Genomic DNA, 14,602 nt, shown 5'->3' on the forward strand with positions numbered 1-14,602 from the left:
AGAAAGGGTGCAGATGTGGATCCCCACTGCACTGAACTCGAAGGAGCTCCTGCCATTCCTTCCATTGGCAGCAGAGTGAACCCTGAGGCGCTGAGGGTTCTGTTCTCCAGGCAGTGAAGAGAACAAGTGACTTGGGACATAATTTTGAACAAACAAACACTGTAAAAAGCATAGTGTGTGTGTGGTGAGCCCAGCTGTGTGTTATTGTAGCAGTCTTGTGAGTGATGGCTGTGCTCCTGCAAAGAGCAGGAATCTGCAGCTTCCCAGAGATCTGCTTTGTGTCAGTAGGCAAGCACTAGAAATGGAGGAAATGTTTTCAAAGAGCGTTGTTAGAATCTGTTCCTAGTCTAACTATGCTTAATTAAGAAGAAAACCCAGCTGTGGGGCGTTTCGTGTCTGGGATTTTCCCCATGGGTGGGTCTGACAGGGAGCTGGAGCTGTAGTGATGCTTTTGGGAGGACAGCAGCAGGCACAACGTGTTGAATGTACTTTCAGGGTATAATTACTATTTGCTGTTTTGAAACTGCTGCTACTGTTGTTTTCCTACTGTATTGGAACTGTTTGATATATTTATACTGTTCCATTTGTGGAACTCCTTTATCTCCTCCCTCTGTTCTTTCATCCCTTACTTCTGTTACTGTGAAGGACTGGAATTCTCGTTTCCTTGCCCTGTAACTTTGTAATGCATCGTGGTAGAGTTCACTGGGTTTGTGCACAGCCTTTCCTCGAGTTATCAGCTGTTCTTTCCCACTTCTCAGATAAGAACAAAGGCCTTTCTGCCATGAGTACAAAGCAGGTCACAGATCAAAGGGGGCCGTGGATGTTTCTGAGGTGCTTCCAGGTAAAACACACCTTGTCAGAGCTGGGCTGTGGTCATACAGCCAGTGTTGGATAAAATCCAGAGGGCTGGGGTTTGTCCCCAGGTTTAATTTCTGAAGTTGTGTGTCCATGGGCCTGGGACAGGAGCTCTGTTGGTTGCCTCCATGCCCACATCCCTGGTGGTGCTCAGCTCTCACTTTGTGTGCCCTCCCTGCCAGGCTCCTGAGGGTGCTGGGGGTTCCAGCCCCCATTTCCTTGCACAAGTGTTTGTGTGGCACTGGTGGGAGCCTGTCCCTTGGGCAGGCTGGGGTGTGTGTGCTGCCTTAGGAAGCACTGGATGGTCTCTAATTTTAAAACTGGTATCACTTTGTTTTGTCTTCCCCTTTTTGTCCTCTCCCCAGCTAAGAGAGGGCTCCTTGCATGGTGGCACTGGGTGGTTACAGTCCAGCTTGGTTCCCTCTGCTCAAGAATGGCTTTGTACAGGTGACTGAGGTATCCCAAGTTGCATCATTCCCCTTGCCTGGCACCTGGGGGAGTTCTGGATCTGTACTGCTGTTTACCTGGTGTCTGTTCTGTAAAACTGGGGTGTATTACAAATACAGAGTGAGAATTTGCACTTTTCTGAAGACTTTCTGTGTACTGCTACGTGGATTTAGCTGAAAGAAGTGTTATAAGTAATAAACTATTCCCTTCATAGTCTCAATCCAGGTTTCCCTGTCTTCTTTAGCCAAACAATTCTGCCCCAGCGGCTGAGCTGGGCTTGGAGGGGTATCTGTGTGGCACTTGGATAAAGCCTGGGAACCAGAGCCTGCTCAGAGCCTCCTGCTTTTGGTGGCACTGAGGTGTCCCTGGGGCTGATGGGGACAAGGTGTCCCCTCAGTGATGGCTGCAGCTTTCATCCCAGGGGATCCTGTGTACCTGCTGTTGTTGTTTTATCTGCCAAGGCTGCTCTCCCTGAGCCCCTCTCCTCCTCCCAGCTCAGTGTGGGGAAAGCCAAGGGCCAGGCAGGAGCCCTGGCACCTCAGGGTGCACTTGAGCAGGGAGAGGGGGAGCCCAGGACTGGCACCTGCTGTCCCTGTCCCTGCGGAACACTGACACTTCTTCCAGGACAGCAGGACTGGGCTGGTCCAGCCTCCTCGGGGCTGGTGGGAGCAGTGTGGGGCAGCAGAGCATCTCCTGGAGGCTGCAGGGTCCCTCTGTGCTGCTGGCAGAGCCCCAGGACCCAGGCACATGCACCAGGGAGCAGCCAGGGTCCCTGGAAGCTGATGAGTCCTGGCAGGCAGCAGCGCTGGCTTCGCGTTCGGGTCTTGTCAATTGAAATGTTAATTCAGTAACTAAATTAATTACCAATGGGCTGAGCCCAGCCTCCGTGGGCGGGGCTGTCTGGATTCGCCCTGCTTGGCTGCTCCTTGCTGGGGGAGGATGTGGCTGGTGAAGGGCTGGGTGCTCCCCGCTGTCCTGTCCCGTCCTGGGAAAGCTGAGCCGTGCTGTCTGGAGCCTGCCGGAGCACCTGCAATCCCACCTGAGGGCCTGGCGTGGCAGTGGGACCCCAGCCCCAAAACCCGGTCCCCAGATGGAGCCAAGGGGAGCCCCTCAACTGCAGCTTGCCAAAAGGGAAACTGAGGCACAGGGCAGAGAGAAGTGGGCTCAGGGACCATCCTGCCCGTGCAGAGCAGCATTTCTGAGGCTGGCCAGCCTGAACAATTAGAAGTGATGAGGAGCAGCTAAAAATAGGGATTTGTAAATGTCAGGCTGGCGAGTGGCTGGGCACGTGCTGGAGGACAGAGCAGCTCCGCAGCCTCTCTGTGCCCGTGTGTCCTCAGGCACGACAGGGATCTGGGGTGAGCCTGGCTCCCTGGGAGCTCCCCCAACCCCCAGAACTGCCTGATGGGGGTCAGCCTGGACACCCAGCACCAGAGGCATCTTCTGGCTCTTGGGTCCTGACAGGAGCTGCACAGGATCCCAGCCCTGCTTTGGGAGGGGGACACCAGGCCCTGGACACAGGTAATTTTCCACTGACTTTTGACAGGAGCCAACGCCAGCAAAGGCTTGAGGGCCCATGGATGACCCCAGCCTCAGGATCTGGGTGCTGTGCTGCCAAAACCACCTCGGATGTCCAATCCCCCTGTGTGTGCAGACATGGGAGCCTGCTGGCACAGGGACACCCAGCAGATGTGGTCCCCTCCATCTCCTCCACCCCTGCCAGCTTCTCCCTCATCCCCAGAGCCCCACCTGTCCCCAGCGTGCCAAAAACTTGCTTCAAGCAGCTGGGAACAGAGGTTTATTCGGAAAAATAATCCAGATTGGGGCAGATTAGTGGAAACGCGCCCTTCCCCATCTGCCTGGGCGCTGCTGTGCCAGCTCCCTGCAGGGCTGCCTGCAGCCAGGCTTGGGGAAAGCGCTCAGGCTTTGGCCTGTCCCCTGAGGCCCCTGGCCAGGCTGAGTGTCCCCAGCCCCTCAGGAGGAGTCCCCTGATCCCTGGTGGTGTCACCTCCAGCCCCTCCTTTTAGCTGGGGACAGGTCTGTGCTCAGCCAGGAACGCCCATCTTCCAGACACATCCCAACCTGGCTAATTGGAAACATCCACAGGTAAACAGGAACAACCCTTACTGACAATCCCACTTCTTTGGCAGGGCACAGGAGCCACCCCTGAAGCAGATGAAGGACAAACAGAGCACTGTCCTGGGCATGGTGATCCCAAACCACCAGTGTTTGAAGGGAACCCTGCTGAGGACTGAAATCCATTTCTGTGCGGTTTTCCCCCTGTGCAAACCTTTCTCTGCTATCAGGAGCTCCACTCTGCTTTGTTTGTGCCTCAGTTTCCCCAAGGTAGGAGGGTGGCATCCCTGTCTTGCTTTTCCTGAAGGAATCAGTGAAAAGCAGAGGGTGTTTTTCCTCCCTCTGAAGGTTTGGGTTAATTTGTGAGGAGGGAGGAAGGAATGTGAGGAATAAGGAGCCTGGTGTGTAGGCTGTGAGGGGCAAAGTTACTTGGGGAGAATTAATTATCATTAATTTTGTGTTTCTCTAAGGACAAGGCAGCTTTTTGTGGCTGATTATCTTCCCTGCCCCAGTGCAGGAGCACTGCAGCCCTGTGCTCAGCAAGGACAAGGGTGATGCTCCAGCCTAGCTCTTTCTCCTGGATAAATCCAGCTGCCCCCACCACGCTGGTGGGAGTTTTGGCCTCTTCTGCACTAAAGGAGAGCCACACTCAGCCTCTTTCCTGCAGCCCTGGCCACCTTGGGCTGCCAGGGATACCCTGGTTTGGTGACAGGAGCACCTGAATGCCCCCAGGATGTTCTGGGGGCTGGGTGCAGCCAGGGCTGCCCACCCACATCCCCTCCCCAGCCAAACTTTCCTGCCTGCCCACTGGATCAGCCCAGGGAACATCTGAGGTTTGGAAAATAAGGAAGGAAAAGCACATCTCAAAGCCTGTGCTGGCTGCAAAGCACCGGTGCCATTTCACATGCAGGGCATAAAAATAGACATGTTTTGGCTTTTTTCCCCCTGTTTTGGTGATGAGCCACTGCAGGGGGCTCTGAGCATGCTTTGCTTGGTTCCCATCACGGCTGCTGTTTCTATCCTGCATTTCCCTCAGCTCCAGGAGCGGCTGGGGTGACTTTGTGCTCCTGCCATGAGCTCAGGACACCGGGAGGCCCACATTGCTTCATGGAAAGGGACAGCATGTAAACATGATGGCAGCTGGGGTTCTCTGAACACGGGGCTGTCTTTGAGAGCCCAAAAATCACATTTTGAGTCTCAGCTCGGTGACAATGCCCTAATCCAGAGGTCTCCTGCTCCTTTGTCATGTGTGGGGTATGTGCTGTACAGAATAATATTGAGGCTGACAAGCCACAGGAGCTGTGCTCCCACAGTTTTAGCTTTATCCACCCCATCCTACCCCCTGTACATCACCTGGGGGCTTGGCATCCCTGGAGGGGTCTCACTGCACCCAGTCAGGGGGGCCAGGCTGGTCTGAACCTTTTGGTGCCAAAAGGAGAAGCGCCCTCATCCCGGGGCACCAAAAGCCATCACCTCCCTCCATCTGGCCTGGGGAAAAGCTGGAACCACCAGCTGCCCACAGCGGCCACTCTTTCAGACAAAGGGTTTTGGGGTCAGGGAGTGTTTGGCCACTTCTCCTTTTGCCTGGAGGCGATTTCCTTCCTGTTATCTATGGCAGAGCCTGGCGCCTGCTGCCAGACTGGTGCTCTGTTCCCTGCTCCAACATCCCCCTTCTTTCTCCCTGCTTCCTCCAGCCTTCTCCCTGTTCCAACATCCTCCTTCTCCCTGCTTCCTCCAGCCTTCTCCAACATCCCCTTTGTGCCCGCAGAGCCCTCCAGGCTTCTCCCTGCACCATGTTCACCCTCCCCATCTCTGTCCCCATGAACGAATGCTGGAGTCACAGCTGGGGTGTGCCCTGCCAGATGTGCAAACCCATCCTGCTGGCCCTTCCTTTGCTCAGGGGCTCGGTTTGGCTGCACTGGGGTGGGAAAGGGAGATGGGGAAGTGGGTGAAGGTGAGGGCAGGCTGAGATTTCTCCCCTTGTAGCTGGCTGCATGGAGTGACAAGGTGGGACCGGAGCATTCAAGCTCTGGGGGGAAACCTTAGGAAAAGGTCTTCAAAATGCAACAAGTTTCACAAGGAGCTGAGCCGTGGGCATCTCAGGATTCCCCAGGAGCCGGGACAGAGGGGAACCAGCTCCCTGCTCAGAACATCCAGGAAAATCATTGCGATTCCCAGTGCTGGAACTCGAGCACAGCCCAGCCGCAGGCTCTGCTCCCGCTCTCCTTTCCCAGCCGCCCCACCTCGATACCGGGATTTGAACGGCAGGAATTTCCAAGGGGAAAAATGCAAAGGATCGCGCACCAGGCTGCATCGCTCGCGGAGCCTCCAGGCATGGAAAGAACCGTGCTTTCCACCCGGCAGCGGAGCGCACACGCACCGGGGCTCCAGGAACACAGCTCCCGCAGAACTCTCGCTTCGGAGCCGGCACACCGGGCACCAGCTGCTCCCGAGCATCCCCGCGAACACCGGCACGGCCGGAGGCAGCCGCGCTCCCCGCCCTGCCCGCATCACCCTCCCGCTGCGGGGAGAGGCAAACGCAACGCTCCGGTTTCCATCCCGGCACCGAAACTCGGCATTCTTTAAGATGCCACGTTCCAAAAGCCGCGGCTTCCTCTGGGGAAGCCCCGCAGCCGGAGATGCCCAGCGCGCCGGCACCTCGTGGATGAGGTACCAAACCAGCCGGGAGAGAAAAATGGCTTTAGGAAGCTGTCACCTGGGTAATTTTCCCGAGCCCCTGTGCTCCGGCCAGGGAAGGACATGTGCCCAAGCCACACAAAACCCCCCTGCATGCCTGGCCACCAAACCAGCGCAGCAAGATTAGTTCCTAAGCCCCGATGAAAGCAGAGGAGCCCAGAGCTCCCTTCCTCGGGCAAACCGAGCACATTAACTTCGCCTCAGCCGCGGGAATACTCGGAAACCGTATGCAAGGAGCTTTATAGAAAATAGACGATGGAGTGGGTGCAGCTTTCGATATATTTGCTCTAGGATATAGTAACAGGCACTAAAGCAAACACGGGCAGGGGAATTAGGGCGGGAGCTTCTGCTTGGCTCGTTGTAAATGACAAAGTGCCGAGACAGCCAGGTCTACGCTACATTCTAGAGTCAAAGGGCTGCCCCCGCGTGCCGCGGGGAACATGCACGCAGCCGGCGGAGGCGTTTCCTACAGCTGCAGCGCCGTGTGCCTAGAACGAGCTGGAAATGTCAATGAACACAACCTAATGGATAAACGGGCTGGGAAAAGCACGCCGCTTCCCGGGGGGGAGCAGCTGGACGTGTTCTCTTCTTTGCAGCGAGAAGAAAAGGGAGGGAAAAAAAAAAAGAAATCGAGGTAAACTTTGCGCCTGTCAAATAGAAATCTAATAGGAAAGAGAGCTGTACATGGTCAAAGTCAAGTCGAGGCTCCAGGAACGTCCAGGACAGTTTCAGGTATTGCCCGCGGCTTCTCGGGCTGCGCCAAGCAAACACCCGGGTGCGAGCGCCGAGCCGCGCATCCCGCCTGCCGGAGCTTCCCGGTGGAAGCTTCCCGGCGCTCCGGGGCCGAGCCGGGCGTGCTCCCCGCCCGAGGGCACCGCGATGGGGGAACGGTCCAGCCTGGAGCCCTGCGGGAACCCGTCGGATCGGAGAGGGCGCGGCAAGGGGGAGCCGGGCCGGCTCGTCCTCACACACCGACTGTCGGTGGTGCCGCGGTGCGGTCAGAGGCCGGGCGTGCCGGCGCAGCGCGGGTCGGCGTCCTGCTCGTAGCGGTAGTGGTATCCCTCCATCTGGTCGCGGCAGGCCTCGCGCAGGTTGTGCAGCCAGCGCTTGATGCCGCGGCGGTTCAGGTAGAGCACCATGAGGAACACGACGCCGATGAGCGCCAGCACGATGCCGAAGAAGACGTAGGAGGCGGTCTCGAGCTCGGCGGGCTCGCCGCCGTCGCCGCGGGCGCAGGCCAGCGCCTCGGGCCGCAGGCGGAGCAGCGCCGTGCCCCGCAGCGCCGCCGGCCCCGCGCAGCGCAGGCTCCGCGCGTCGAGCACGCGGTTGGCGGCGGCGCCGCGCAGCCAGGCCAGGAAGGGCCGCAGGCCGCAGTCGCAGCTCAGCGGGTTGGAGGCCAGGCTGAGGCGCAGCCCCCGCAGCTCGGGCGCGTCCAGGCTGCGCAGCTCGGCGGCCGCCAGCCGCTGCAGCGAGTTGTTGCGCAGGTCCAGCTCCTCCAGGCCGGGCGGCAGCAGGGCGGCCGGCAGCGCCTGCAGCGCGTTGCCCGCCAGCTCCAGGCGCCGCAGGCTGAGGTTGCGCAGGGCCAGGGCGAGCTGCTCCTCGAGCGGGGCGGCCAGCAGCGCCTGGTTCAGCTGCAGCGTGCGCAGCAGCGGCGCCCCGGCGAAGGCGCCGGCGGCCACCGAGAGCAGCGGGTTGTGGCTGAGGTCGAGGGTGCGCAGGGCGGGCAGGCCCTGCAGGGCCATGTCCTCGATGGTGCGGATGTTGTCGTGGCGCAGGCGGAGCAGGCGGAGGTCGCGCAGCGGGCGGGCGGCGAAGGCGGCGCGGGACAGGACGCTCAGGTTGCTGCCGGCGATGCTGAGGTTCTGCACGGCGGCCGGCAGCTCCCGCGGCGGCTCCTCCAGCCGCTCGTAGCGGCACTGCACCAGCTCCGGGGTGGCCACGCAGTAGCAGGCGGACGGGCAGGCGGCGGGGGCGGCGGCGGGCGGCACGGCCAGCTGCAGCAGGGCGAGCCCCAGCCAGGGCAGCCAGCCCGGCCCGCCGCCCGCCCGCCGCGCCTGCCTGCGGGCCATGCTGCCCCCGCGGGCATGCAGCGGGGCCGGGGCCGCCGGGGGGTCGCGCCTGCCTCGCCGCAGCCCCCCCGGGCCGAGCTGCCTCCGGCGCCGCGCCCGCACACGGCGGCTCTGCCGGCAGCGCCGGGCGCGCCGCTGCCCAAATCGGCCCGGGGGGGTGGAAGGGGAGGAGAGCGAGGAGGAGGAGAAGGAGGAGGAGGAAGAGGAGAAGGGGACAGGTTGGGGCTGCCGGGCGCTGCGCGATGGGCTGGGGAGCGCCGCGGGCGGCGGCCGTCGGGGGGAGCCGAGCCGGGCTGGGCTGAGACGGGCTCGGCACCGAACCCACCGAGCCGCCGCCGCCGCTGCGGGCGCCGGGGGTCTGCTCGGGGCTGCCGCGGCCCCCGTGCCGCCCGAGGAGGGATCAGGAGATGCCGCGGTCCCCGCCAAGCCCGGGCAGGATTTGGAGGCTGTCCCGGTCCTTTCCCAGCCAGGTGGGCGTTGGCGGCTGCTGCGGGGTGCCCCCCAGCCCCGGGGAGGGGATGGGGGCTGTCACGGGGGCTCTCCGTCCCAGGGAGGATTCGGGGAATTACCTCCGACGCCTTCCATTCCAGGCAGGAGCTGGGGGGTTGTCTCAGGATCTAGGGGCTGTCCCGCTCCCCTTGCAGCCCCGGTCCCCATTCCCCGACCTTCCCCACAAACCGGGCACCCCGCAGCATCCCTGAGCATTGCAGGGTTGTCTTCCCCTGCTTCCAAGCCTGCTTGGTCCCCGCCGGCATCCCGGGGCTGCCCAGGGCTGGGGACACGGGGGGATCACAACCGCAGGGCACGGAGGGTGGTGTTGGGGTGGGCACGGGATTTTTGGATGCTGGAGTGATGCACAGCCAGGGACTGGGAGCGCTGTGTTCAGAGCCAGATGCGGCAGCAGCTGGATCCCCTTCAGTGCCTAAATACCTCCATCGACCTGGGCTGGGGTCACATTAAAGAAACCCCATCCTGGGCACACAGTCCCAAGGTTTGGGTGGGAAGGGGCCTTGGGAGTGCATCTAGTGCCACCCCCTGCCATGGGCAGGGACATCTTCCACTGTCCCAGGCTGCTCCAAGCCCTGTCCAACCTGGCCTTGGGCATTGCCAGGGATGGGCATCTCGTGGATCCTGATGTTTCCCCTCCTCCCTGTCCTTATCTCTCATCCTGACCTTTCCCCAAAGTATTTCCCCTCTCACTGGGGTTCCTTTCCCTAGAAGGTCTCCTGAACTTCACAGGGACCAGGTGAACCGTGGATGCTGCTGTGAGTGGGTGCCTTGAGCTGCTGCTGACCACCCTGTGCTGCACTCCCAGAATTTGGGCAAACTGTATTTAAAGTGGCAGTGTCTGACAGCAGCCAGAGAAACCAAGGAGCTCGTGGAAGGGTGGGGGAGAGACGCAGACCTGGGAACGTACCAGGAACTGTGTGCCATCACATCCTGAGGTGTGGGGCAGCATCCAGGGCGGATGAGTGGGGAGAGCCAGGTGTGCAGTGGGTCGTGCTGAGCCAGCACTGCAGCACTCCCAGATGGAGCCTCCTCTCTCCCAAAATAGCGCTTTGCAGCCCATTTATCACATTTAATTGCTGTATATAAGGAACTGATGGCACTCTGGAAGACAAGGCAGCGGGTGGGTGAGGTCAGGCCGGGTGAAGCAGGTCCTGGCAGCCTCACCAGACCGGCTGTGAAGATCCCAGCACCTCCCAGACCTTCTCCAGGCTCCTTGGACAAGGAGCTGCCATGAAAAGGGCAGGCACCTTCCCTCCCGGTCCAAAAGCCATAAAACACGGCAGCTGAGTGATGCTGGAGGTTGTGGGAGAGCATGAGGCTCTCTGCAGCTGACCCCTTTGACTTTGAAGGGCGGAGATGCTCCAAGGGTTGGAGGGAAGGGTGTTCCAGGGCTGTTCTGCAGCAGGGTGTCTTTGGGGACGCGGGGGCTCCTGCCTGGTGGCACCATGGTGCCTTCCTTGCCTGCTGCAGCCACCTGGGCTTCCCCAGGGCAGAGCTGTGAGCCTTGGGGAGCAGGGCAGTGCCAGAGTGTGCAGCAGCTCCCCAGGTCCCACACCCGCCCCAGGCTGATGTTACTCATTCCCCGGTGTCATGCTGGATCCTGGAGCCCCTCAAACACGCTGTGTGCAGACCTTCAAACCCCTGGCGGGCTTGGATCGATCTGAGAGCCTCCTCCACCATCCCCCCTGACCGTAATTCTGCATTTGAGGCAGCATTGAAGACTTCCTGTGGTTAAAGGCCGGGAGATTGTGTCTGCCATTGCCATGTCTCAGGATGAGATTAGGTCAGGCTGATGTGATTTGTTCCTACAATTCCATACAGACCGTTACTCATTGCCTCGTTATCTTCTGGATGCTTCCAAGGAGAATTGATTGCTTGTGCCATGTCTGGTGACCTCTGTCAGGCCACCTGCTCTGTGACATTGCTTCTCTTTCCCCTCATCACTGGTGGCCCAGGTTATTTGGGTTTGGCACCCTGGGGATGTGCAAGCACAGCTCCGGTTCCTCTCCCACCCTGTCCCACGCTGGGTTTTTTGCTGCTGGTGCTGCTCTTGTTTGCAGATGGCTTTTTAGTGAAGGCTGGAACAAAAAGGCAGTGAATGCTTTGGCTGGTTCCTTCTAGTGATACATGGCATCCTTCCTTCCCTCTCCATCCCTCTGTGTTTCCTGCTGCTGCAGACTGAGGCTGAAGGCTCTCCTCGTCCTCCTCTGGGCAGAGAATGGATGGAGAGCAGCCCTGAGGAGAAGGACCTGGGGGTGTTGATGGGTGAAAAACTCCACATGCTCCAGCCCAGAAACCCTGGGCTGATCCCACAGCCTGGACAGCAGGAAGGGGGGATTCTGCCCCTGTGCCCAGGGGAGACCCCACCTGCAGAGCTGCCCCAGCCCTGGGGACACAGCAGCAGCACCTGGAGCTGCTGGAGAGAGCCCAGAGGAGGCTCCGGGTGGGCAGGCCCTGGCACAGGTGCCCAGAGCAGCTGTGGCTGCCCCTGGATCCCTGGCAGTGTCCCAGGCCAGGCTGGACAGGGCTTGGAGCAGCCTGGGACAGTGGAAGGCGTTCCTGCCAGCACTGCAACATTTGAACCCAGCCATTAACCTTTGCTCAGCCAATGCTGGCAGCAGCGTCCCTTTAAAACCCACACCTGTGACACTGGAACTGCTCATTTCCCTGCAGGAGCATGCTTGGAAAAATGCTGGAAAATAAGGAATAATTTTTTTCAATGTTTCCCACATAAATCTGTTGGAAATAACATTTCTTTCACTTAAAAAAATTATTCCACCTATGTTTGGAGAGGTTTGGCACTGAAGTCCTGGTTTTGCCTAGTCCTAACTGATTTCTTTCCCTCCCTTGCTCACACCCTCTTGGCATTACAAAAGGTCTAGCAAAAATCTGCTTTTAAGCCAAGATGGGAGAGTCCCCAGGGTGATGGAGGCCAACTCCCAGATTTTGTGCCTTGCTCCAGGGATGGTGCTGGGGCTGCAGGTCAGGCTGGGCTTGCCTGGTCTTGGCCAGCCTGTTTCCCTGTGACCTGGCAGAAATTCCCTTCCCCAGCACCAGCAGATAAAAAGAGGGAAATAAAAGCCAGGCCAGGCTGGTGTGACAGAAGCAGATGGGGAGAGCATGTCCGTGTGGGTTGTGGCTGGCCATGGTTATCCCTGCAGGAAGAGCTCATCCCTGGGATTGGCAGAGGCCCACTGCTGGCTGGGTGCTCCTCACCGCCTCCTCTTCCCTCTGCGCAGCTCCCGTGGTGTCCGTGTGTCCCAGCTGGCACCGGCCAGGCCCCATCTGTCACTTGGGGAACGGGGTGGCTCCTTTTGGTGGCCCAGGCACCGTCAGCGCCGCTGCTCCAGCCCCTGTAATGGATTCCCTGAGCTGGAACTGGACACGGCTGAGCTGCTGGGTGCAGGTTTCAGATGGTATCAGAGCTGCTGCATTTACACACTGCAGGCTGGCCAAGGCAGGGCCAGGGGGCTGCTCCTCGTTCGTGGTCACAGCGCTATGGAGCCAGGAGCTGGTTCCTGCAGTCGTGCAGGAATGGGAATGCTGTGGGTCAGGACCCCCTGGAGACACCAGGGTGGTTTTTCCGCCCCAGATAAGTGGAACCCTGCAGTGCTGGGCTGTGCTGGCTTCCCTTCCAAGGGAATAGGGCTTTGGGAACCCAAAGCCAGGCGTGGCTTTGCTGTGCCCAGGGCCCAAGGGAGAAAACACCACCCCAGCCCAGCAGGGAAACAACAAATCCCTCACGCAAAGATGCAGGATGCAGGAGGGGAGGGATGGCCCCTCCTGAGCCCGAGGGTGTTTAACTGCTCTGCTCAAACCAGGCGTCCAAAGGAGAGGGCACCCTCTCTCCCGCCGCCCGCAGAGCCCTGTGTGTGCTGGGAATGCTCTATAAATACAAGGGCGATAAATAATGGATAACCTGGATGGGCATTAAAGTGTAAACAGGAGGTGAAGGGCTCTCTCCCATTACCGGTCCCCCGAGAGCCAGCGCAGCCCTCTCTCCAAGCCCTGCCCGATGCTCCTCCAACTGCAGAGCCCTTAGTCACAGCAGTGACAATAGCATAGATCAGTGGCTCCAGAGTTGGCAAAAACAAACCAAAAATAGTCCGGAGGGCACAGTCTTCCTCCTGATGGCGTGCTGGATTCGCCTGCATCAGCGTTTTTGGCTGTGATGCTCCTCTGCCTGCATGGGCTGACCCTCCCAAGGAGTCACAGTCCTCTCCCTGGACCACAGCTCAGGAGTGCCCCTGATCTGGGAGGCTTTATCCCCCCTGGATGCAGCTGAAGCGTTGAGCCATGCTGGCTGGATATGGTCCCCAAAAGTCACTGCCCGGTGGCTGAAGGTGGCCCCATTCCCAAGCTGGGGAGATTGTCCCTCTTGTCACAGATGGTCTCAAGGGGTGGCATGGACACCCCTGGACACCATGGACAGCCAATATGCAGAGAGACAAGGGGATTAAATGAGTTTATGGATGTGACATAGGATCATCTTGGGAGGACACTTGTGCTGGGAGTTGAAGGAGGGGCTGGTCGTAGTCAGGCAGGGTTTGCACAGCAGGGGGGTCCTGTGCTGCTTCCAAAGGGTCCTCAAACCCCAAATAAAAGCAAACCTTCCTGGTACCAGCTGTTAATGATATATCCCAGGGTCCAGCATCCTCCTGGAGAGGAGAACAGGATGCCCAGAGCAGCTGTGGCTGCCCCTGGATCCCTGGCAGTGTCCAAGGCCAGGCTGCATGGGGCTTGGAGCAGCCTGGGACAGTGGAAGGTGTCCCTGCCATGGCAGGGGTGGCACTGGATGAGCTTTAAGGTCTCTTCTAACCCAAACCATTCTGGGATTCTGTGGTTTGTGTATTTGAGCTGCTAAAAGCAGAAGAAAAACATCCCCATAAAATGCCATGTGCACTGTATTTCCTGGATCTCCCCCAGCCATCCCCAGCACCAGGGCCAGTCTGCCATGGCAAGAGTGCATCTGTTTAATAAGACAACCGAGGCCATAAGGATACATTCCAAAAGGATTATAAATGGGATTGTTGGAGTGCAGAGAGCAGGCACCTCTGTCCATCAGTGATCCCCCTCTCCCAACCCTCCTCCCTGGGCCCTTCAGGCCTGTTTATCTTCCTGCGTTTCTTTGGAGAGCTGCTATTTCCTGCTTTTCAGGGTGTCAAATCAGCTGGCAGGGCAGAAGGTGTATGTTGGGGGCCACATTGGTGCTGAGCAGAGGCTGAGCAGGATGGCAGTGGAGCCCATGGGGCAGCTGACCTTCTCCCAGAGCCCTCTCAGGGCTGAGCTTTACTCCCAGGTGGTGGCTGATGCAGAGCTGCTCGAGCATCCCAAATCCTCCAACCAAGTGGAAGGCAAGGGGGCGATGCAGCCAGAGAGCAGGCAGCTGACGGCTGCTGAGCTCCCCCCACTGCTCCAGCATGTGCTTCCCTGGGTGTTCTTCACTGCCAGCCAGCTGAGCTCGTCACTACGCCGAGCAAATGGAAAAATATAAATTTCCCCAAGCTTGGAACTGGGGGAGGGTCACGATTACTCACGCTGGAGCTGACAATTAATAATGGAGATCTGACAGATTACACGCTCACCTGGGATAGTGCACAGCACCTGGAGAATGTTAAATTAACGCTCACAGACACCCTGGGCTTGGAGCTGAGAAGTCCTGGCTTTGATGCGTGATGGCAGAGCTGAACCCACAGCTCCTCCTGTGGGCACGGTGAGGGCAGGACCGAGAATTCCTCAGGGAATTTCTGTCCTCCAGCTGCCGAAGCACGGTGATAGGACCTGGTTTTGCATTATTCAGGTGACACAAATAATCTCCTGAGTCTAGAGGGGCAAAAAAGGGCAAAAAAGGGCAGGCATGGCCTCGCCAAGGCTCCTTTTTGCAGAAGGTGACTGGGGGTGACCCTCACAGTCCCAGTTCTGCTCTGGGCAAATGGGGCCTCCTGGGA

General features: G+C 59.1%; 1 protein-coding gene across 1 annotated transcript; it reads right to left on the minus strand.

Moving 5' to 3' along the window:
* Nucleotides 1–6,400: 6,400 nt before the first annotated feature.
* TPBGL (trophoblast glycoprotein like) lies at nucleotides 6,401–8,144 on the minus strand. The gene has a single exon (XM_058800400.1). It carries the CDS (start codon nucleotides 8,142–8,144, stop codon nucleotides 7,074–7,076), a length of 1,071 nt encoding a protein of 356 aa, XP_058656383.1. The 3' UTR covers nucleotides 6,401–7,073.
* Between the last annotated feature and the right edge of the window lie 6,458 nt (nucleotides 8,145–14,602).

Source organism: Ammospiza caudacuta, chromosome 2 (genome assembly GCF_027887145.1).
Source record: "Ammospiza caudacuta isolate bAmmCau1 chromosome 2, bAmmCau1.pri, whole genome shotgun sequence".
In the NCBI taxonomy this organism is placed as follows: domain Eukaryota; kingdom Metazoa; phylum Chordata; class Aves; order Passeriformes; family Passerellidae; genus Ammospiza; species Ammospiza caudacuta.